At 38.2% G+C, this 25,006-nt stretch overlaps 2 protein-coding genes across 4 annotated transcripts; both read right to left on the minus strand.

The window, feature by feature from the left end:
• Window positions 1-509: 509 nt before the first annotated feature.
• On the minus strand, window positions 510-6,207 carry LOC129276635 (tubulin beta-4B chain-like). The gene is made up of 3 exons (XM_054913026.2): window positions 6,053-6,207; window positions 2,097-2,432; window positions 510-1,796 (listed from the first exon to the last, which is right to left on the minus strand). The coding sequence occupies exons 1-3, from the start codon at window positions 6,107-6,109 to the stop codon at window positions 840-842; spliced, it is 1,350 nt and encodes a 449-aa protein (XP_054769001.1). The 5' UTR covers window positions 6,110-6,207; the 3' UTR covers window positions 510-839.
• Window positions 6,208-9,698: 3,491 nt separating this feature from the next.
• LOC129276246 (phospholipid scramblase 1-like) lies at window positions 9,699-24,309 on the minus strand. Of its 3 annotated transcripts, none has more exons than XR_010295643.1 (11): window positions 23,444-24,309; window positions 22,962-23,010; window positions 21,951-22,089; window positions 18,751-18,828; window positions 18,049-18,125; window positions 17,348-17,478; window positions 14,461-14,581; window positions 13,913-14,015; window positions 13,523-13,581; window positions 12,402-13,079; window positions 9,699-10,234 (listed from the first exon to the last, which is right to left on the minus strand). XR_010295643.1 is itself a non-coding variant. In XM_064109109.1 (10 exons), the coding sequence occupies exons 1-10, from the start codon at window positions 23,476-23,478 to the stop codon at window positions 13,050-13,052; spliced, it is 822 nt and encodes a 273-aa protein (XP_063965179.1). In that variant the 5' UTR covers window positions 23,479-24,309; the 3' UTR covers window positions 12,298-13,049. The 3 variants fall into 3 exon arrangements, 1 of the variants encoding a protein (XP_063965179.1); XR_010295644.1 differs by having other exon boundaries at window positions 12,394-13,079; XM_064109109.1 differs by lacking the exon at window positions 9,699-10,234 and having other exon boundaries at window positions 12,298-13,079.
• Window positions 24,310-25,006: the final 697 nt, after the last annotated feature.

Below are 25,006 nucleotides of genomic sequence, written 5' to 3' on the forward strand. Positions count from 1 at the left end.
TTTTCATACTGTTTTGTAATAAAAGACTATTTGATATGTGCGTCCTCAGTATCATTACGCTTTAAATATCACTATAATCTTGAAACTTTTCAACTCCCCTTCCACTTTGGTTTAGTACGTGTATCAATTAGAAACATTTCCTCTGTAAGAGGTAGTGCTATTCGTAAGAAGTGGCTTCAGGTGATTTCATATCTCGATATAAACATACAAGTATATTTGGTAGTAATTTAACTTCATGTTGAATGGAGGGAACATCATAATACAGTCACACCAACGAAACTGACTCGTTATGTAGAATGGTATACTATCGGTCGGTTCAGAGACGCTTTCGCTGATGGGACTGTAGCATGAAATGGTTCTCACTGTACACATTTTTCGTCATTGAGCAGATATCAAACAAGGATATACAAATATATATATATATATATATATAGGCTATATATATATATATATATACATGTGTGTGTATGTGTGTGTCTATCGACGGCCATGAATACTACCTTTTTTTTCAAATGTTAACAACATCAAAGATTGTTCCCTTCCCTACACCCATCCCCAAGGTGCGCACTCAATCCAACGTGACTCGCAACTTCATGCATGTAACCAACCCTGCCTTGAAGCCAAAGTGTGGCAACGAGTGCGTCATCGTGATCTGTATCATAGAAGAACAACGACCATTTATTTATAATACAAGGATAGTCAAGACTGGGTTTAAATCCCAGTACAAATAATTTTATGTGTCCGTAGTCAACCCCACTCCCGATTTATCCCTCGCAGTATCCGTTTTGTGACTTTAATTCTGGTACCGCCCCCAACTTTTAAAAATCGGGAGCCGCCTATCATGTCTGTAATTGATCCTGATCATCTTCTTCCTCCTCCTCGAACTCACCCTCTTCTTCAGCGGTAGCGTCCTGGTACTGCTGATACTCAGACACCAAGTCATTCATGTTGCTCTCAGCCTCAGTGAACTCCATCTCATCCATACCCTCACCGGTATACCAGTGAAGGAAGGCCTTTCGTCTGAACATAGCGGTGAACTGCTCTGAAACGCGCTTGAAGAGTTCCTGGATGGCGGTACTGTTGCCAATGAAGGTAGCAGACATCTTCAGACCTCTTGGAGGGATGTCACAGACAGCAGTCTTGACATTGTTTGGGATCCATTCGACGAAGTAGCTGCTGTTCTTGTTCTGTACGTTGAGCATCTGTTCATCGACCTCCTTCATGGACATACGCCCTCGGAACATGGCGGCGACGGTAAGGTATCGACCATGTCGAGGATCACAAGCAGCCATCATGTTTTTGGCATCGAACATCTGCTGGGTCAGTTCAGGAACTGTCAAAGCTCGATACTGCTGGCTACCACGACTAGTTAATGGGGCAAAGCCAGGTATGAAGAAATGCAGACGTGGAAATGGCACCATGTTGACTGCTAGCTTCCGCAGATCTGCATTCAACTGGCCAGGGAACCTGAGACACGTCGTGATGCCACTCATGGTTGCAGAGACAAGGTGATTTAGATCACCATAGGTGGGTGTGGTGAGCTTCAGGGTACGGAAGCATATGTCGTAGAGGGCTTCGTTGTCGATGCAGAACGTCTCATCGGTGTTCTCGACAAGCTGATGGACGGATAAGGTGGCGTTGTAAGGTTCAACGACAGTGTCCGACACCTTTGGTGAGGGGACAACGCTGAAGGTCGTCATGATCCGATCCGGATACTCCTCACGGATCTTACTTATGAGGAGGGTCCCCATACCAGAGCCAGTACCGCCTCCTAAGGAATGTGTCAGTTGAAATCCCTGTGAAACAGAACACAAAGAGGAAACATGACGTGATGCTGGCAGCGGGTTTATTAGAGTGGGAATAAATTATTCTAAAAATAAGTTCCTAATTACTCTTGACAGCTTAAAGTAGGCCTAATTATGATTTACTTATACAGGTCAGTTCTTGTTTTAGCTGTATTCTGTCGTACTAGAAGTGTCTTGTTCACAGCATTCATGGTTATGAGAACTTCAAATCATTTTGCCTCATTATCATTTTGACTGACGGTTCTATCATTTACTGGTAACCTTATCATGAGAGTAAGGAGAATAATTTACCTGAAGACAATCACAGCTTTCAGCCTCTTTCCTCACGACGTCTAAGACCGAATCAACCAGTTCTGCGCCCTCTGTGTAGTGACCCTTGGCCCAGTTGTTCCCTGCGCCACTCTGACCAAAGACGAAGTTGTCTGGTCTGAAGATCTGACCGAATGGACCTGACCGTACCGAGTCCATGGTGCCTGGCTCGAGGTCGACGAGTACGGCCCTTGGTACGTACTTTCCACCGGTAGCCTCGTTGAAGTAGACGTTGATGCGTTCGAGTTGGAGATCAGAGTCGCCATGGTAGGTACCGGTAGGGTCGATGCCGTGTTCATCAGAGATCACCTCCCAGAACTAAATGGTATGAAATTGTTAACACTAGTAGAAAGGGGTTTATAGAATACATATCGGCCTAATAATGCCATATCAATGACGTAAAATTTATTTCAATTCAAGTTATAATCAAGTAAAAACTGGCTTCTAGAATTTGTTGTTATAGAGGAAAACCACAATGTATCAAATATTATTATATGAAATCTTTCAATTTTTCAAATAGGGTTATATTTCCGTCCTTCGGGAAAGGAATACTGCTTACGAACTCTGAGTCAGTAACCATGGTAACGGAAATGCACCGACAGCCCTTGTGAACGAAACGAGATCAGACTATGTGAGCTTCACTTTGTCAGGTATTTTAAACAATAACCTACAGTTTTTGAAATGTTACGCCACAGTCTCACTGACTCCAAACCGACCGATGATATTCCATTGGAAATAACGTAAAAGCTTTGATCGGTCTGGAGTCTGTATCGTTGGTGTGACTGCTACGTAATTGCGACAATACACTAGACCAGCCATCATTTTTCAAAGCACTCTCTGTCCAATTTACATTTTTAATTTCTTGAAGAAATTAGACATATCATTGCATTTCCTGTGCACTGTCGATCATTTTGTCATTGGCATCGAACATTAACTGTAAACCCATATGAATTATTGATTACAAAAATGTATATTCATCTGGAGTTCCATTGCATTAATTAATGATAACAAAACAATTAATTAAGATGGACTTTCTATCTTTTATCAAGGTATAAAAAGCACTAATTAAACAAAACAATAAAAAAAAACTAAGTGAACGAGGACGCATCAGATGATGCCTCCCGTGTGAGATGGTTTCCATGGGAACGGTCTTGTTGGTGTCGGCCATGATAGTCAATCCACAACCGGCCAGGACGCAATGAATAGAGAGCATGGTGATAAAAAGCATTCATCGAAAATAAATTTGTCAGGTTTACTTTAGAAATACGCTATGCGAATCGCATCTTTTGTATTTTTAGACACGGAAAGCAGCTGAAGCGGAATTAGCCGAGAGGAAACACGACTAAGTGTCAGTCCGACTGTTTTAACGACCCTTTTATGTTTTTAGTCGGTGAAAAAAACTATTGATAGGCCGGTTAAACGATGTGTATACTGGAGGTGGTGATTGTACAGTGCGTCCCAGAAAAAAGGGAAACCGGGATTCCCATGTCTTTATTCTTCAAAAAAATGAAATATGATATTCCCTGTACATAATCATATACATGTATATAATTATAATGATTCCTCCTTATTTTTAAAATGAGACGAACGCTTCACGCATTAATGAGCAAGACGAGTTTAAAATTTTAATGGCACTTCCAGGTAGAGCAGAAAAAATTCGGACAAGATTGGTTCGTGATCCGACGATCGTGCTTATTCGACGATTGGCTCATTTTAAGATTCTCTCACTGAATCCTCAAATGAGAGTGGATTGAGATTCACACGTGAGTTTCGGCGCAAATCGTTTCTGATATGTCTCAATGTAAATATTTATTGTTTGTCAGTATCTGCCATGCATGAACGATTTGCTGAGCTGTTGGTTTCAAATTGGAGATGAGATTCCAATCTTACCATGAGTATCAAATTTATAGTAAAAAACAGTTTTAACAAATGTGAAATCTATCTCTGGAAACGGGTTTCCTTTTTTTGTGGGACGCACTGTATAAATCTGCAATGAAGGATACTGAGTTAGACTGTACAGTATTCATCTTTACTTCATAAGTATGATATGAGAAAGTGAAGATGTTTCTGACTCACAAAAATAACGCTCTTCTCTATATATTGATTTGTGATCATATTGATGTAACCATAAATCTTGATCTTGGTTATCAAAAATTACAGAATCGATCATGCGGAAAAGTTCGTAAGTCTAGTCAGAGGCGTAGGGGGGGGGGGGGGGTTTACAGAAATAAAATGTGATTAAAACCAAAAAGGAAAATTGAAATGTGTGTAAAAAGTATTGTCCTTGGCGTCAAGGGTGCGTGTGCGTGTGTGTGTGTGTGTGTGGGGGGGGGGGCTTGTAAGGAAAATCTATAAGAAAAAGAGCCCCCCCCCCCGACTGGTAAATCCTGTATCCACCGCTGTATTTTGGGAATGAAGCTTTGAAGCAATCGGTGTCATTTTGGTTCGTTGTTGCATCCTCCAAGACAACAACATTTTCTCTCCAAAAACATAACGATTTAATTTTCCGGATCATTACATTTGTTTCTTTGCATAAACCCCCTTGATCCTACGAGTGAGATGGTTAATCAAATATACAATACATCATAATAATCCAAGTCATAACAACTATGAACGTAGTATAATTAAATCGCAATTCATTTTCAGAACTGTTATCATTATCCTCCGTCATCGAGACAGTTTTATTTTCTGAATATGATAAAAAAAAATCCTTCGACAGTAATGTTGATATTCAATATTATAAAAAAATAATTTTTTTATCAAGAATTTTCAGAAAGTTGTGAGTACTTGCAAAATTCAGTAATTAAAAGTTTGGTGGCAGATATATTTATATATATATATAAATATAACTTTGGAGTTTGTTATTAAGCTGACAATTATCAAGATTTGGCGCGTTTCAACCATACTTATACGACATGCAGAACAGAATGATCAAGATTTTTTTATTACCAAGGCAACAAAAATATCGTGGCGCCATGCACACACACAAAAAGGGTCTAAAGGACTATAATACACAGACAATAGAATGTATATATATATATATATATATATATATTTATTTATATATTTGGTAAAGTTTCACTTCTGCACATATCCATTTAAAGTTATAGTATGTTTACAAAATTGTAAAGTAAAGATTACCAAATTTACTCTCGCACTTCGACCTATTCTATTTCGATTTCACTTTACCAAACATGACATTTTGACATTATTTTTTCTATCACGCCATTTTGTGGTTATTAATACTGTACAGTCTATACTTTCAGCCTTTGATTGCTATGAAATTGTCTAAACAAACCATTTCTATTCAATTCAGTTTTCTCTTTGGCATGGTGTAAAATAAAGAATATATAATTCATAATCACCATCATGTGTCATATCCAATTAACTTTTAGTGTATAGGCAAGGGCGGCGCAAGGTTTATCAAATAGGAAGGAGGGGGGGGGGGGGTAATAAGATAATCTTTATAAATCACAATTGAATTACAGGGGTAAAACAGAACTACACGACCCATACCTCTCTTTTTTATGTTTTCTGTTCTTCTGTCTAGCATTCTTCCGCCTTTTCTTCTCTTTCCTCCTATTTTTTCACTTCTTGAAAATCATAGTGCTGATCGTCCCTAAACCCTCCCCCGGACCACCCACCCTGGCAGGTAGGGTAGTAACGATTTTAAGCTCATTTGAAGTCATGTTTGAAAATGCAAAAATCCATATTTCATGTTACTTCCTAAACCATATAAACATATACTCTGATTTAAGTTTACTATATGAAACAGGATTAACGGTTTATCCGAAAGGAAAACAAAACAAAAACTTATACCGCTATATGAAAAATTGAAAAAACATGGAGTACATATATTTCAATATCTGTCTTTACAATCGTGAATGATTAGGCCTGTTCATATTAATTTTCAAGAATATGTATTATTGTATATTTACCTTAGCTCCGATTTGGTTGCCACACTGGCCTGCTTGGACATGGACGATTTCACGCATATTGATAGCTTTTTGATGAAAAAAAATAGCAAGATCTGAATAGATATTCGAATTATTGCAGGCACTACAACCGGCCTCGTCTGAATGCAAAATATTGAGTAAGTGATATTATCTGAATCGTTGATCTTTTATCAATATCGGCGTTGTTTGCACTTTCCTAGCAGCGGTTTCCACGGATACCCCCAAGGGATCGACTAAAAATCGTTTAATCCAATTTCTGTTCTCGAATGAATAGTTCCTCTTTCGAAGCTGGCTCACTATAAGAATGGCGCCGGGATATATTTCATAGGGGAGGTACATGACGATCTACACGTGACGTTAGTTTTCTAATTTGAATAACATGAATTATAGTGCTGTGACGGCATTATGGTTTACAGTCCTCTTAAGGACTATACCAGGCCGGGACGGATCCAGGATTTTCCAAAGGGGGGGGGGGGCACATTTTCCCGAGGAAAATTTTGACAGGCAAAAAAAAAAGGGGGGGTTCAAACAAAATAAGGACATTTTGTCCACGAAAAAAAAATCGATAAGCAAAAAAAAGGTCTTCACTTTAAAAAGGGGGAGCATACTTGTGTTGTAACGGCATTTTTACATAACAAATTTGAAATGTGCCTCTCAAAGGGGGGGGGGGGGGGGCACGGGCCGGCTTTGCCCCCCCCCCCCCCCTGGATTCGACTGTGGACTACATCATTTAACCTCCACTTTCACGCCTATTCATTTCACCTCTACATCTATCAAATTTGTTATTCCTTTTAAGACTTTCTATAATTTTTCCACAAAAAATTGGTTTTCATTGACAATTATTCATCCGATTGGGTCAGAACAAATTAATTTGTCAGATGTACGTGTAGTGTCGAGGCGATCCCTGAATCATATTTCTGGTAGAATTATGAATGCCTGTATAGGCCCTATAGTTACATTTAATTACATTTATTTATTGACAGAAAAGGATCCACCTCAGGTTTAATATGTGATCCGAGCCACGTACAATATCGTCAAAATGCTGCGCTGTTTTCTGTTTTTTGACACGGATGCGTATAAATATCAATCAAAAAGCAGATCAGTTTTATTGATGAGGTGATCCCTGTATCATATTTCGACAATATGTATTAAATGCCCGTATATATATATGGACTTAACCTTTTTGATAGAAATATACTTTGCGAACCCCGTCACAATACCGTGCTGCTACTGTTTTCGACACGCATGCGTAGATATCAGTTGAAAACACAAAATGTCCATTGACCCGGCAATTTGTTTAACCCAGTCACCAGGGGTGATGGAATGAAGAGAGTACGTGAAAAGAAAATCTGTTTCGTTTGAAAATGAATAATAATTCTGCCCTTCAGAATAGAGTCACTGCACTTTTGTGTTTTTCGTTGCCATGACACCCAGGTATATTTGGATTTACAAAGCGAACTATCGATTGATATCCATTATCACAAATCATATATAAATACAAATGTATATAAATGTATTCGTTTCTTTTAGTGGTCCTAACTAGCATGCTAACAGCTAAATGCTTATCTATGTGGGTATGCGCGTTCTTAGATTTCTTTTTTGTTAGGACAGGTATGCATAGATGTAATTTAGAAGTATAAGACGTACATGTATGACAAGAATGCGCCAATATGGAATACATTTTTTGAAGCGAGAATAATGTATTATAAGGGAATGAAGGAACAATTAAACGAAGACGGCAAAATCAAGAATTCATAAGAAATGCAATTATGTGACATAACTTAGCAACATGTATAATTATTTTGCCACTTAACAAAAAGATAATTCTTAATGCGAAAACGACCTTTCTTATATAGTTAAAATCTAATATCATGCATTTCTCTGACATTTATAATGACTCTCACAGTAGTGAAAAGTACATCCCTTTTGTTGCCGTACTGTACATCATATTGATAAAATCATAAAGATTACAAACTTTCTTATTTGACATTAAAAATATTTCTTTCGGAATAGAAGTTTGGTTGCTAAGAAGCAATGGTGGTTTGGTGATAAAACTATCGGGAATATGATTCAGCATGCATTTATTGTCGTTAAATGCCACGCAGTTATTTCCTAAATCGCTGTATAATTATGTATTGCTTCTCATATTTTTGTTTAGTGCAATCGAGCATGCTGTGTGTGTACATGACTTTTGTGTATAATGTATGAGAAGGTGCGGGTGTATAGGGTGGGATGTACAGTACATGTATGTGTGTATGTGCTGAGCGTGTGAGTGAGTCATGGGGAGGGTTTATGGTAGAGTGTGGGTGTGCGTATGTATGTGTTCGATCTCCGGCACGTCAGTTTTGTTCTTGAGCAATTTTTATATTTATATACAGTACTGTGTTTTTAACATACATAAATCAGAAATGGGTGAAGAGGCAATTTTTAGAGGGTCACAATATGGTGTAATGGAAAGAATTTCTAATTAGAAGGGGAAAAAAGTCGCGAACAAGCGAAATTTGTAACTTTTTAACGATCAAAATCTATTTTTTTGCATAATATTAAAAAATATCACCACATTTCACAAATTTCCCACTTTTTTCCCCTTTTCTTTTTTCTTAGTCCTTCTAGATTTTGGGTGCAATTACTGTGGCGATTTCACAGAAAAAAATATAATTGTTAATGGAATGAACTAAAATAAACCCTAATACAATTAGTAACCGCAACAATAATTGGTGGATAAATCGGATTTTCAGAACGCGCATCACAATGTGTGGGTGCGTCGTGGTTTAGTGGATCTGAATCTCGCATTTGACACAGAGGGTCGTGGGTTCGAATCCTAGCCATTGCGTGTTTTCCTTCAGCAACAAATTTATCCACACTGTGCTGCACTCGACCCAGGTGAGGTGAATGGGTACCCGGCAGGAGTAATTCCTCGCACGCACTGAGCGCCGGTGATGGTAGCTCGAGTTATGGCCGGGGTAATAATAGCACCGCTTTGTATCCTCAGGCAAAAAGCGCTTTATAAATCCAGCTATTATTATTATTATTATATATCTTTTTCTCTCTGTGTGCCCCGGCCCCCCTCTCTCTCCTCCTCACCCTCCGTCTTTGCTACCATCTCTTTGCCTTTTCCACCCCCTCGAAGCCCCCACTCTCCTTTTCGGTCCCTCCAGCTAGCTATCCCCCCTCTCTCTGTCTCTCTCTCTCTCTGTTCCTGCATATCTTCATCGCCCCTTTCTTTTCAGTGGACTTAATTCTGATCTCAGGTTTTATATCTAAAGTTTTGGTTTAACTATGGATAGTGGGACAAGTATCTCTAACAGTACAAGTTCCAATTTATCAGCTAATTTGATACTCGAAAAAATCATTCATAACTGAGTGGGAATAATTACTGAAATAGATTTCTTCATCATTAAAAAAAAAAGGAGGAACGAACCAAGTAGAGATAGGAAAAATAATGTAAATGCAATTTTGACTTTTTTTTGTCTTCCCATCATTTCAACAGAGATTAGACCGTGGCCTAACTTAAACTGGGATTCAGAATACGGGGCATAATCTCTAAACTCAATAAGCATGGAACATATATTAAATGATTAAATGGGAACAGAGTGGCAATTTTCAATTAGTGAACGATTAACAACGATTCGTGGTAGAAAATACAATACATTTTTAATCAAAAGAATCCAGTTTGATCAACAGGATCAAACTTGATCTAACATTTTGAAGATATTGTCACTCCTTGTTTCCTTTAACATGTTTAAATAGTTACATTGTAATATTTATATAGTAAATATGCCATCATTTTCCCTTCCTTAAAATTTTTCGTAAACACATTTTTATTTGAAGATAACATATTTGAAATGATATTTATGTACATTTAAATTTCATTTATACGTAAAATGTGCCCTTCCAGTTTAAACACATGCTGTCCATACATATATACTATAAGTAGGGATTTATATAACAAATGGGGTTCTGATTCGCATATGATAATGCCGAACATATCGCATCCAATTTGCAGAAAAACAATTCTTATACCATGCACAGCATCTTCATATATTTGAATATAGGATAAAAGAGCACTGTTGATTAAATATCTTGCTTACGGTGCCATGGACCTTATAGACCACTTGGCCACGGCATGAAGAGTTTTCAAAAATTTAATCAAAGAATATAGGCCTACGCTCTTAAAATAGTTTGGCAAAACTTTTAACCAACCCTGGGCAACATACTGTCCACACAACTATTGGTTAAAATATGTTCAAATTGGGTAATAAAAACTAATAACTGGGTGATAAATTTGCTCAATTGGATAATACTTACCCAGAATATATAAAATTTTTACCAACATACATTACCCGACACAGTGGACAGTATGTTGCCCAACATTTCAAGTGTGTAAATCCCTTGATATAAATACATATGCATAGAGATAACATTAAATGCATTTATTCATTCTCGCTTTCGATGAATGATTTGAATTTTCTTTAAAGCATTAACGAACCAGCAGCCCTGATAGCGCCACCTCACGTCCTCAACTACTCATACACCTGGCCAGCATCATGAAGCATTCCGAGCTGTTTAGTATTGTGATATAGGCCCACTTGAATGATAGAACACTAATTCACCATAGCCCTGCATGGGAGGCGGGGGTGCTGAATCACCCCTAAAAATTTCCTTGGGGGTGCTGCGTGTAATATTCTCCATAGGCAACACCCAGGTATTCAGGAAGATGTGTAAAAATTAAAAAATTTAACCAAAATGACCTCCATTTTGTATTGCAAACTTATTTTTGCTTTCCAAATTTCTCTGGATCAACATGACCTCCATTTTGAAGTGAAAATCCTTTTTTTTTTTTTTTTTTGCTTTCCATATTTCTCTGGACCAATTTGACCTACATTTTGTAGTGAGAACCCTTTTTTTGGCTTTTCAAATTTACATCACCACCCCCAGTAAAAAAAAGATCGTTCCCAGTGCCCTGTAATTCACCACTCAGTAAATTCATATCACACTAAATGTTACCAAGTAGCAAAAGAAACCATATCAGTTTCTCTGTATGAATAAAACGATATGCTAATTGATTCTCTGTAGTACTACTGATGATTATCTCAAAATGTATATTTTTACGACTAGTTATTTACAGCACACAGTCAATGAGAGACAACAAATTGTTGATCAGTTCGCTTCCCATTTAAAAACCCTTATTCTCATGTATCTGTGACAAACGACCAATGGTCTGTCATTGGAAATATCAATAATGGCTATTGCCGTTCTGGGGTCGGTTTCACCGGTGTGATAGCGGGATAAATGGGAAGGTCACCCTGGGGTAGAAGCAAATTAACGAGTATTTGGCGAATATGGCGAGTTAAGATCTTCAAATTTTGGACGTCGCATACGGTCATCAATCACACCTTGCATTCCATAAAATTTCTTCTCAGGAAGTATCAAAGAAGATTACTAGTGCATTAAAAACTATTATACAACTCCCAAGAATGTTCTGTAATCTGATTGGTCCAAATCGGATCACATGATATTCAGCGAATTGCACTACTGCATCCCAAATGCACTATCCTGCACTCTGACGTCATACCAAAAGTACCATCCTGCACTCTGTGAGGTCAGAGTGCAGGATAGTGCGAGGTCTGGACTTATCTATAATTATGGAGAATTTAGATCAAATATAGCATTCGGGGCAATAACATGGGGCAGGAGGGGGTTGTATAAAACAAACAATGTACGCATTCTTGTGCATAGAGGACCTAAATCAGTAAATAATGAACTCTGTGCTCGACTCGACAAATGGATATACCGCACTCAGTCCTGCGGACCTCGGTGTGGTATATTATACAAATAATGCACGTAAGCGCTGGCATGCAGGGCCAAATAATGAACGATGTGCGAGAAGAGCCAATGGATATACCGCACAGAGGTCCGCAGGACCGAGTGCGGTTTATCCATTTGGCGAGTCGAGCACAGAGTTCATTATTTACGTTTACGTCCTCTATGCACAAGAGTGCCAGGGGCGGATCCAGCTTTTTATAAAGGGGGGGTTGGGGTGGTATGCATGGGAGCGTAGCGACCGAGTCCAAGCGAGCGGAGCGAGCGAGGGGGGAGGGTGTGGGAGGGGGGTGTCCCCCCTCCCACAGTAGGGAAAATTTTTGAAAATCTGTGTGTGAAAATGGCGTTTTCTTGCATCTAAAAAAGATAAGATTTTAAAAAATGGTCCCCGGATTTTTTTTTTTGGGGGGGGAGGTTGCAACCCCCCCAACCCCCCTCTAGATCCGCTTCTAAGTGCGTGCATCGTTTGTTTTATACAACCCCCTCCTCTCCCATGTTACTGACTTGCCCCGAATGCTATTATTTGATCTAAATTCTAGATAATTCTAGATCATTCCAGACCTCGTACTATCCTGTACTCTGACGTCAGAGTGCAGGATAGTACTTTTGGTATGACGTCAGAGTGCAGGATAGTGCATTTTGGATGCAATAGTGCAATTCGCTGAATATCATGTGATCCGATTTGGACCAATCAGATTACAGAACATTCTTGGGAGTTGTATAACCATCGGCTATTCTCGCACATCGTTCATTATTTGGCCCTGCATGCACGCGCTTACGTGCATTATTTGTATACTAACAAGCACAGTTATTGTAAACGCTTCTATAAAAACATGTATAAATAATTTCGGTTATCGTGAAACATAAATTTTTTTTTTTAATGTACATGGAATGGGAGGAGCTACTAGACTATGACCTCAAATATTTTAATTTCTAATTTCAACATGCATAACTCCGTTATTCTTCGTAGGATTTTTGTAAAATATTCCTCATCAGTACATATCTCCATTTTTCTTAAAATCAATTTTACATCAAGGTATAACCTATCCTTTAGAGCAAAGGTTTGTTGTGCATTCCAACTGTTTCCTATTCGCGCCCTTTACAGGTTGTCTTTGATATCCCTTTGGAAATAGTCTGTCGATAGAACTGCATACATTCACTGATCTTGCTCGAAAAACATGAATTCCTGAAAGATAAACATAATTTGAAGAAACATATTTCTGTGATTTTTTTTTCCAACAGGGGAATGATAAATAAGTATAAAATTTGATAGGCCTACATGGGTTATTACCGTTAATCAGTGCATTTAGAAACTTGTCTATGTACCCATGATTGCATAATATTATTGTACATGCACTAATTATCACCATGATCATATTGGTAAACATCTTTACGCTGATTACACAAATACGGACATGAAACATAAAATTGTCCATAAATTATTCATTGCAGGGGGAAAATGAGATGTTCAATTTAAAGAAATAAGTAATTACAGAATGACTAAATAATCAATGGGAATAGTAAAGAGGGAAAATATAGTATAGATATTACCAAAACTATCAATTCTTAAGTTGATCGATTTCAAGAGTTATAGATTTTGAAAAGAAAAAGGAAAGATGTTATACTCACAATTAGAAACAAAGCTCCCATGAGAGTTGCCTTTGCTTTTACATCAAGATCTGAAGGAACTGTTAAAATATTAAATTAATTGCTTAAGATTAGCTTAGTGAGTTTATTATAAAGTTATGGGCTACGATTTGTAAAATTTAAGAATGATAAAATGTAATCATTGTAATCATGGTAATCAAATAAAAATGGCCACATGAGGCTGCCTTGAGAGACACCAGCATGCATGCTTATACCGGTAAAATTTCATCGTTTGTTATTTACGATTTTTTGTATGCCTTTGTGATGTGGCAATATTTGTGCCATATGTATAAGTACTTTTATTTCATGTATACAATTTCAAAATAGATAGACAAAACTACAAAAAAACGATAGAAGAGAATGAATACTTACACGTCATACCAAAGTGATCCGCTTTCGTGAAGCATTCCCTCAGCCAACCTGACCATTGCTTCTGTATGACACCTAGTTCACTACTCAGGTCGTTTGACATCACCTGTAGTAGGTAACCATGACAACAGAGAAAGAAAGATTTTTCTTAAAATCTTTAACATATAAGTTATGAATGATAAATTAATTTGGTGTTGTCATATCAGTAGCCTTGAGGCTAAACAGACATGACGGAGAGAGAAGGGTCATTTTCCTGCACACTGCACATATTATAAGCCGGACTAGAAAGTGTAAGATGTGTATTTTTGTGATTTGAGCTATGAAAACGAAACACGATACGTGCATTTTATGACAGGTATAAGGGTAAGAAAAACGAGTTTCTGGAGTTACAATAAGTAAATATTTCTAACCTGTAAATTCGGCCATGTTTATGGGAATAAGTCTATTTTTCCACAAAATAGGTCTGTTTTTTCCGGCGACCTATGCTATTTTGATATGGGCATGTTGTTGTAAAGGGGTAATATTTAGAATATGTCTTTGGAAGGACTTACTTTAAATTCAACATCACATCTGCAGCAAATGGTTTGACAGATACAGCACGGTCCTCTGATCTTCAGGATCGGGTTCATGTCGGCGTCCATCACATCCATATGAGGGTACCACCAGCTCTTACTACAGACCAAAGAATTGAGTCATCATTAAAGAATTCAGCTTAAGTTTGAAGTAATTACCAATATTTGCATTATCTGTATAGCTGCCTAATTGAAGTTAAGTAGTATCCTCAGATCCCAACAAGAATCTCGATGGCTATATGTAGTATGTAATAAACTTACGATTCTCTTGAAGTATATAGGTTAGTATTAGCATGGACCTACTACTCTGACTAGTAGGGTCATGGTATTAGTCTTTAGGAGACGTGGCAACTCAGTCATAGAGCAGTGGTCACTCGGTGTGCTAGCTCTTACCCCTTGGCAAGGCACCAGTACTTGTTACCAGGTCTCTCGGATACGACCTAAAGCTTTAGATCCTTGATTGCATACAACAACTACAGGCTTATAAATGATTATCAGCAATCAGGTAAACCAAATATAATATACACTGTTAGAAAAAACAAGATTTACAGAAGAAAAATTAAAAAACAACTTTTACAGAAAGAAATAACAAAATCATTCTGTTACTTGTTATAACAAGAATGATTTTCCACAATTTTTCTACAACAGATCTGTTTTAAAAAGGGGAAATCAGTTTTATTGCAATTAATTTGGAAGGGTACATACACCAAATACAAATTTTCTGTTATTTTACACAAATGCATGTAAGCTTACACAGTACAGTAAGATTACAGGTGCTCTCGACTTTGTTTGGAGGGTTTTTTTTTTTTTTTTTTAAGTATAAATTTTCTAACAGTGTACCATCATCACATTTAGCAAATGGAATGTTACATGCAATATGACAGTACACTTATCCCCCATAGAGACCTTTTAACGTATCAATCCTAACGTTAGGGAGTATTCGCTCTTTAACGCACGACAGATTAAATAAATATACAAAATGTGTTGTCAAATGCCCTTCATGACAATGAAGAAACAATAAGTCTTATGTCGAAAATTGGTGAGTGATTACATCAGTTTTGTCCTGGTTTCTGGACAAACGACATATTTGCAATTTTTCGTCTGCTCCGAAACTTAGGACGAAAATGTTGTAACTGTTCCGGTTCATCCATTTTCGACAAAGCCCGCTTGGCTGTTCATTGTCATGAAGGGCTTTTGACACTAGATCTTCGCTGTTCTTGAATCTGTCGTGCGCCGTGGAACTAAAGTTCCTTAATCATGTTAATGTTAAAGATTGATACGTTAAAAAAGTAGTGATTGGGATGAAGACCTTACAGCTGTTCATTGTCATTTGACGTGCATTTTTCAATATATTTACAGTGGTCTTGAATCCGTTCCCGTTGCATTTGCGAATACTACCTTCACAGCAAAAACTGTGGTGTTACCTGGTGTACATAGAGGACCACACCAGCTATTTTACACCGTTGTTAAATAGACAGTCCCGACCTTTCGTTGGAAGAACGCGAACGCTTATTTACGACGTTAGTTGATTTTGGAAGAGACTTTTGGGTCCGTCGCCATGGCCTTAAAACTCTGTCCTGCAATGCAAATTGTGTGACATGAAATTTTTTTTCGTTTCGCATCTGGAACGGAAACATTCAATTTGCGTTTCGTGTGCAAAATTCTGGTTGCTACTATGGTAACAGCGATATATCCGATTTAGGACGACTTTTCAAATCCACATTTGGTTCCTCCCAGAGCTCGAGAGGCCGCCCGGGGGGGCCCACTTTCATTGAAGAGTGGATACCAGGCGTAACAACGCGTAAAAAGGGAAAGAGTGGGTAAGTACGTTACGTATAGGCCTATGTAACGTTATAAAGGTGTCAAAAACGATGATTAAAATACTGAACTTAAAAAGGGATATATTTCCAATACTTGTAGGGTTTCACAAGCCAAATAATTGTTAAAAGATGCATTTTCATAATTTGGAAAAGACTTGCTTCCCTTGTTTAGGGTACTTTTCGAAACCCAATGGTCGTGCCTGGTATCCACTCATCAATGGAAGTGGTCCCCCCGGAATTTGAATCTAACCCCCCATTGCTGGGGAAAGTAAAACATAATACCCTTTACATCGTGTGCTAGAGGCGTATCGTTTGTGTAGAAAGAAACAAAAGAAACCCGCATGTTCACACGTATTGCATACGCTGTGTACATATCAACGCATGCAAAATGGGTTCGGAATGAGAGGTGATCTGACCCATGGAATCAATTGCCAGTCATCCACCAATAATCCACATTAAATGCAATATCGATTCGATGGACTGTAATGATCTATATCTAAGCCTTAATTTAGCAAGTTTTTCCTCACTCAATATGTACTCGATTTGTTTGAAAAAACCACTTTCTTATCCATGTCATATTCTATTTTAGGTCCTACATTTCGAATATCTCCAGCCATCAGTCGTAATACATGCATGTATGGCGCGCGGGTGTCGCGGGAAAGAATTTTGCACACGAAAGGCAGATCTGTAGGGCCTGTAACCCCCCTGTAACACAAATCTTAGCATTGATTGTAGAGCAGTTTTCTACGTTTGATTCTATTGACTACAATGTACAATCAATCTTAAAAATCAAGTGTATGATTAAGCGTCAACTTTTGTGTTAGGGGACCCTAATCAGCGTCCGTGAGGATTGCGAAAGGTGGCAAGTGTTAGTTTTACACCTATATGTGTTATTACAACACCTTTGGTTGTTACATTTACACTCTGTGGTGTCATGTTCAATCTCTGGGGTGTAATTTTAATACCTCAGAGTGTGGTCCTCTATTAACACCAACTGGTGTCAGTTTTAACACCACAGCTTTACAGTGTATAATTCATGAACTTACGTCTGCTTGGCATAACCGATGATGTTACCCGGTGGGGCTTCTATCTGAATGAGGTAGGCACAGCACTCGGTATCGGCGCACCAGCAGCATCCAGCACAGCACTGAAATGGCCGAACAATCTTCATCACCTCCTAGAGAGAACATGGAAAAGGATAAGGGGTTCATAATGAAGAATTCGGAAGAATTTAGAAAGAATTTGTAGCCCGGTATGACCAGAGGACCAGAGGTTAGGCGCCTACAGAATGGACGGAACATTGTGTGTAGGCCTATGTTGAAAGCTAAAACAAATTAAAGCATACCCCGAAAACAAAATTTTGTACGTTTATTCGTGATTAATTTCAAGGCGGACTCAGGACGTCATACAAGAAGACGGGGTGCAAGAATACACTCTTTCATTTTCAAAATTCTCTGACAGGAACGTTTTATCCCTTCAAAGGGGTGAAAACCTTTAAAAGGGTATTGTAATCTCGTAAGGGGTATTTTTCAGACAAGAGGGGACACAATGCAAAGTCTAGACTAAGGAAAGGGTTGTAAAACTCTGGCTTGAATTACCACCACCTAGATATTCCACTGATCATTATTTTGCTACAGTGACACCAGCAAACTGACTCCAAACCGATCGATGATATGTCATTGGTAATAACGTAATAGCTTTGATCGGTATGGAGTCGTTTTCGTTGATGTGACTGCAGCTAACTCACCCGTTGTTCATTATCAATGACATGAATATCGAGACCCCTGCCTTGTCTACACCAGTAACGATGGCAACAGCTCGATTCTGGGAGGAAACAACAAATATAGTAAAGTTTTCAAAAATCTTAATAATAAAAGTACCTGCTATGAAAGATGAAAGAACTGTGTGTATATTTTTATAATGATTTCATACAATATAATTTTTTCAACAAAATGGATGAAGATCTGTTCAGCATTTCAAAATGTCGCTCGCGGGAAAAAAACTTTTTTTTCAGTGGGATATTTTGATTTCATTAATATTGATCCTACTGGAAGAGCAACTGTCAGTAATTGATCAAATTAATAATAATTGATCAATGAGAAAATTTGTGAAAACACAAGTTCATCTGCGTAGTGTTCCTTGTTGTTATGTTTGGTGGTTATTCATTTATCAACATGGATACACCGCGCTACATCATGGAAGTAAAATCCAATACAAAATCTCGGACCCTATTTTAATAACAAACGAAATATTATTTTATGGCAAATATTACTTGAGTCGGTCAGGTGCAATAGGTGTGTAAATGATAGTATAATATAGATATTTACAGCTCAATAGCACAAAGAATGACTGCGATTTTGATAAATACATTTTTTTTTTATATATGTATGGATTTGTGATTTAAGTATTAAAAACATATATTACGCGTGATGATTTACTTAAGACTCACCTTCGAAGGCATAAAATATTTGTTGACCCAAAGAATTCTTGATGGTGTACTTATTCTTCATTTCAATATTTGTTACAGCTATAAAAAGAATATAAGATAAAACTGCTTTAGAAATATGGGTGGTTAGGGAAGATTTTAATCAGATCCAGAAAAATAGGTAGAATTGATACATACCAAAAAATATTAAATAAATACATACATAAATAAATAAATAGATAAATAAATAAAGAAAGAAAAAAAGAAAAAAAAAGAAAGGAAGAAAGAAAAAAAGAAAAAGAAAGAAAGAAAGGAAGAAAGAAAGGAAAAAAGAAAGTAAGAAAGAAAGAAAGAAAGAAAAAAAAAAAAAAAAAAAAGAATCGAAATGATATGAAGAAAAGGAAGGGGGAGAGAGAGAGGGGGCATACAGAAGGCTGGAGAGAAGGACAAGATAGTATGAGAACGCAAGGATTGAGAAGATGATAAATCAAGATATACGGACAAGGGAAAAGTAAAAAGATAAGACTAGAGAAGACGAAAGAGAGAGAGGGGAGGAAAAAAGAGAGAAAGAAAAGTAGAGAAAGGGGGAAAGTAAGAGAAAGATATTGAGAAAGAGAGGCAGAGAGAAAGGGAGGGGATGGAGGGAGGGGGGAGACACACACACAGAAAGAGAGAGAGTGTGTATGTCAGGCATGGATGAGAGGCACAGGGTACGAAAACTAAATTCGGCGCAAAATGACGCATTGCGTCATGACAATGCCGAAATCAGGGTGCCGAAGATTATCTACACTACCAATACGCCTGTGCAAAATTGCTGAAAAACATCTGCACCACATAACGACCGGAATAATAATAGTTGCTGAGAATAATAACTATAAAAAGAGTTGCTGAGAAATAGTTCAGAAAAAGTTGTAAATTGATAAATTACATTCTTATAAGAAATAAACCAGATAACCGATCCAAGGACCTGGGGCCCGTAACACAAATGTTAGCGATTAATCGTTTGCTTGATCTTCACGATTGATTGTACATTGTAGTCTATGCAATCAATCGTGAAAATCAAGCGTACGATTAATCGCTAACCTTTGAGTTAAGCCCCTTTCACAATTGACGTACGACCTGTTTACGACCACCTGCAACATTTTTTTCTTGTTGTTGCACGATCGATCCCTTGGTGTCTTGCGAGCACTCGCAGTCGTTGTAGACGATCGCACAAACTCGAGGTGGTCGGAGGTGATCGTGACTGGTCGCATCTGAACTTTGAACATGTTCAAAATCCAAACGCGATCAAATACGATTGATTCACTCGCAACAGGTCGTACCATCGGTCGGGCGACCATCGTGTTAGTGTTGTTCAACGTTGTACGACTTGGTGCAAGAGGTGGCACAACTAAGTATAGTCGCATTTAGTCGACTGGAGGTCGTACAACACTTGCACATGTGCTGGAGACCTACAGAGACCAGTCTTGCGACTGGGTGCGATAATATAAGACTGTTGCAAGATCGATCGAAATTACGGCTTACAACATTCCACTACCGTTGCATTCGCTTGTATGCGACCGTTCAGCCCCTTTCACAATTGACGTCCGACCAGTTTACGACCGCCTGCAACAGTTTTTTCTAGTTGTTGCACGATCGATCTCTTGGTGTCTTGCGAGCACTCGCAGTCGTTGTAGACGGTCGCACGAACTCGAGGTGGTCGTGACTGGTCACATCTGAACTTTGAACATGTTCAAAATCCGAACGCGATCAAATACGATCGATTCACTCGCATCAGGCCGTACCCGGGGTCGTACCATCGCTCGGGCGATCATCGTGCGAGTGTTGTTCAACGTTGTACGACTTGGTGCGAGAGGTGGCACAACTAAGTAGTCGCATTTACTTGACTGGAGGTCGTACAACACTTGCACATGTGAAAGCGACCTACATGTACTGAGACCTGTCTTGCGACTGGTTGCGATAATAATATGGGCCATAAGACTGTTGCAAGACCGATCGCAACGGCTTACAACATTGCACTACCGTTTCATTCGCATGTATGCGACCGTTCCACTCGCAATCCCTCGTACAACACTCGCATGTGATCGCACGAGCACAATAAGAGCATATGCGACTTACTCGTGCAACGGGGTTTACTGGTTGTTTTTGTTGTACGACAGCTGTTGCAACTGTGAAAGCCTCTGTGCGATCTTATGAGATGACTAGCGATTGATGCCTGTTGCAGCCTGACGCACGACCAAAAGGTCGCAAATGGTCGTACGTCAATTGTGAAAGGGGCTTTACGGGAACCTGGTCACCAGATTTATGCCTTAGCAATCTGCTCTACCTAGTGAACTTAGTTGGAATCCGTCTATTGTCCAAGATTGTAAAGCCCAGCCCCCACTATCTGTTGCGATCCGAATTTAAAAGAAATTGTAATAACAATTGATATGAACATCCCAATCAGGTGGGTGTTTCATAAAGCTGTTCGTAAGATAAGAGCGACTTTAAGAACGACTGGTGATCCTTTCTTGTGGTAAATGGTATATTCATTGGCGATGGTTTAGCGCGTAAGAAAGGATCACCAGTCGTTCTTAAAGCCGCTCTTAACTTACGAACAGCTTTATGAAACGGCCCCCGGGAATATATTAGCGATTAGAGTTCAGAAATTGAAATTCAGTCAAGTTCGAGCCTCCTTGTAGGAATAAAAATTCAATTTAATTCCAAATCGTAATGACGTCATCATCGGCTGCGACTCGAAGCCGATTTGGACTTTACTCCGATCAGAGAGCTTGTCGCAAAGTAAAATTATGAATCTACTATTCCTAACATTAGGCCGACCTTCAAATAACATATTATTTCTTCTTGGAACTTTCATATTTCATGCAAAATGCGATAAAAAAAAAATTCGTCGTATCGGATCGCATAGTGTGCGATGGGCTTAAAAGCTTTTATTCCAGACTTTTCGCATTTACTACGGGGAAACTCTCTACAACGCACCAATTCCTTTGAGAATGCAAGTCAAAAGTCAATGGAGAGCTGAAAGGCTTTTTGTCGAAAGTTGGTGGACCGGGACAGCATCGGAATTTCTTGACTCTGTACAACGACATATTTGCAATTGTTCGTCCGGTGCAAATCTTCGGATGATCTGCTGTCCCAGTCCACCAACTTTCGACAAAAGCCTCTCGGCTCTCCATTGTGATTTCAATAGCATTTTCAAAGAAATCGATGCGTTGTAGAGTCACCTTCGAAGATCTCGACCATCTGGTGAATGAGGATCTGATCGATTTGGACGAGGTATTCGAGACCAGGAGGACATCCGGTGACCTGGCTTGGGTCAGGTTTGGTCATCCATTCCACCTTCTTACCCGGTTGCATCTCAATCTATGCAGGGCAACATAGATAAATTTGTTTATTGATGAATCGATTAATTGGTCAAATTGATGATGATAATAATATTCAGTTCTAGAGATGCGCATATCTCATACCATTAACGTTCTATGCGCTTCCACATTGAATTTGGATATTATGATATTACCCTCGCTTTAGCACGACAAGCCTTTAACAACGCACAAGGCCAGTTCCATAAAATAATCAACCTTTCTGTACGTCCAGCCCCTTTTTTCTCAAGTTTTACTTCACTTTATAAACTGACCAAGTCCTGGTCCTTTGAGAACATTACAGACTGTCGAAAGAACAAGAAATCAGAGAAAGAAAATTTCATGAAGGTCTCACTTACATGGGGTCGGACACACATATTTTATGGAATTGCACACGAGCATTTTATGAATAGGTACCCATTTATCTCATTCTGATTGAGTGCAGTACAATGTGGATCAATTTGACGATTAATTGCTGAGCTGCTTATTGATTTTTTGATTGACGACGACGACGACGAAATCTTACTACTACTACAACAACAATAGATTGTTGCGTCCCCCCAAACACAAAAGATAATCTGCTCCGCCGCCAATGACTACTACTTCTACTTCTACTAAAAATGATAACTTCAATTAAATTAATAATATATATTGTCTGAGATAATCAGAAGACAACTATCCGATTATTGCTAATGTATGTTTATTAGGATTGTACTTTAGTCGATCCCTGATCCATTATAATTTACATTGCATATATTCCATGCAGATTAGGTAAATGAATCTGTATGGAATTACGTAAACCTGTGTAAACAAATGTAAATTTATGTATACCTCCTTTTTGAAAAAAATAATGAATACATTGCCCTGTTTACTTACCGCGTCAAAGTTCGGTGAAGCGGCCATGTTTGAATAGGTCTTTACTTCTCTATAATGTCAGGGATATGAAAATATAAAAAAACAGTGTTACAATGGTACTACCAATTAAGACATATGAATTTGAAAAAAAAAATTATTAAACAATATACGTTCATATCAACAAAAGCCATAGCCGGAAGTATGGGGTTTGACACAATATGAAAGGTCTTTAAAAAATATTGATTTACTATCATGTATCGAAAAGGAAATAAAATGCTTCGAGAAAAATATCAAAATTCATGTCTCGTGATCAACCCGTGTAGATTATCGAATGAATATAGACTTATGTTGTATATCTATTATCTCCAAAACACTCTGACTAATAGAAGTATTTATTACATGATACAGGATTTGCATTCCCAAAAATTCATGAGAACGGCTAATTAGAATGGAATGGATTAAATGTTTTCGAAATGCTTGAAAAGATCAGTTTAGAAACTTACCTATTTATCGGCTTGTTTTCTGATGGGTTAGACATATCCCGTTTAACTGTAAAGTCCTCAAATGACCAGGCGGACTTCACACTTGTTTCGTCGTCTTTTCTTGATACCTTTGTGTAATGTTGCGATTAGCCGAAGCTCGTTGATTAGTTATTGATTAAACTCATGACTAACTTAAAGGATAAAGTCCGGGAATTTCCTACTTGTTCTAGAGCCTCCTAATTATCGAATCTGGTTCCGTTTCATACAAGATTGCCCAATAATGATTTAAACTGTAAATAGCCATTCCATTAGCATAGTCACAACTAATTTGTCTAGTTTACAAATAAGACAATGCCCATTTCGTCTAATATTCCTATAGTACAATACACCAACTTTGTTAAACACTTTCATATTGATGACATAAATTGACAAAATATCAGATGTTATTAATTGTGTGAAACATGGGGAAATGGAGAGCTATCGTCAATGTCAAAGCTAACTTCGGTCAAGCGCAGATTCGGAAGCGGGGTGTGTGTGGGGGGGGGGGGTACCGGGGTTACCCCCTCCACCTAGATCATGTTGTAAAGGATATGCTCTCTTTGAGCATGGCGGGTTGTGATAACCTGGCCTTCTTAAAGTCTTGTTATAATAACAAATGCATACTGTCGGCCAATCAAATTGAATTATATCACTATCTTTAAACTTTCACTACAAATTAGTTATTACATCACGTTTTACGAAACGGCACCCTAGGATATATATTAAACTAAAATATGTGTCGCCCAAATGGAGGCCATGCCGAGGGATGAGTAGAGGCTATACATTATATGGGCTAAAGCATATCCCCTCTTTGCCATTCGTGTTTCTTACTTCCAATTAAATGCCCTATATGCCAAAGGATACGTGAACTTATAATGTGTTTGTATTAAAAAGATTACAATCAGAGACACGATTAGGTAAACGATTAGGTAATAGTAATACTCATCATGCTCTCCTGATTAAACAAAGGATCGTATAATGTGTGAAGTGAACTGCAAACTCGAACTACTTCTAACAATGGCAAAATGAATTTCTTAAAATTACTTCCGTTATTCTGGCTTAATTTATTCTCTGTTAAGAGGGTCTGAGTAAAAAAAAAGTCCATAAAGAACGAGAAAATCGTCCCGTTTGCTTAATTAGAGGCAAAGCTTTGCCATGTCAATGAAATCCATCGGTCAAGTAACCTATATCCGTGGAATTAAGTAGACAATTTTCAACGATGTTAAGATAGTCATGGGCATTCATGTCATTGATTGTTGATTTTTTTTCAAGAAATGCAGACAGATATCAAAGTCCTTGCTATCTCATACGAGTGGGTTTATGAAAAAATTACGTAATGAATGAACAACGTCAACTTCAAGGAATAAAGTCCAGGATAGGCCCCATAGAAAATTGACCAAACCTTGTTTTTTCATATATACAATACTATTTTATGGTTTCTTGTCAATTCGAGGGTGCTGATTATGAATCTGAATGATGCCACTCGTGCATTTTCCGCAAATTGGCAAAATCCAATATGGCCGCCAAATATATGCAAATTACCCA

This window comes from Lytechinus pictus, chromosome 14 (genome assembly GCF_037042905.1).
Source record: "Lytechinus pictus isolate F3 Inbred chromosome 14, Lp3.0, whole genome shotgun sequence".
NCBI lineage: Eukaryota > Metazoa > Echinodermata > Echinoidea > Temnopleuroida > Toxopneustidae > Lytechinus > Lytechinus pictus.

Excerpts from the sequence above, each read along its gene's own strand:
- LOC129276246 (XM_064109109.1), bottom strand. The coding sequence starts at position 23,478 with ATGTCTAACCCATCAGAAAACAAGCCGATAAATAG. Across the intron at positions 23,011-23,443 it reads GAAAACAAGCCGATAAATAG|AGAAGTAAAGACCTATTCAA; the intron begins GTAAGTTTCTAA and ends CTGACATTATAG. Across the intron at positions 18,126-18,750 it reads AATATTTTATGCCTTCGAAG|AATCGAGCTGTTGCCATCGT; the intron begins GTGAGTCTTAAG and ends GTTTCCTCCCAG.
- LOC129276635 (XM_054913026.2), bottom strand. The coding sequence starts at position 6,109 with ATGCGTGAAATCGTCCATGTCCAAGCAGGCCAGTGTGGCAACCAAATC. Across the intron at positions 2,433-6,052 it reads GCAACCAAATCGGAGCTAAG|TTCTGGGAGGTGATCTCTGA; the intron begins GTAAATATACAA and ends CATACCATTTAG. Across the intron at positions 1,797-2,096 it reads AAAGCTGTGATTGTCTTCAG|GGATTTCAACTGACACATTC; the intron begins GTAAATTATTCT and ends TCTGTTTCACAG.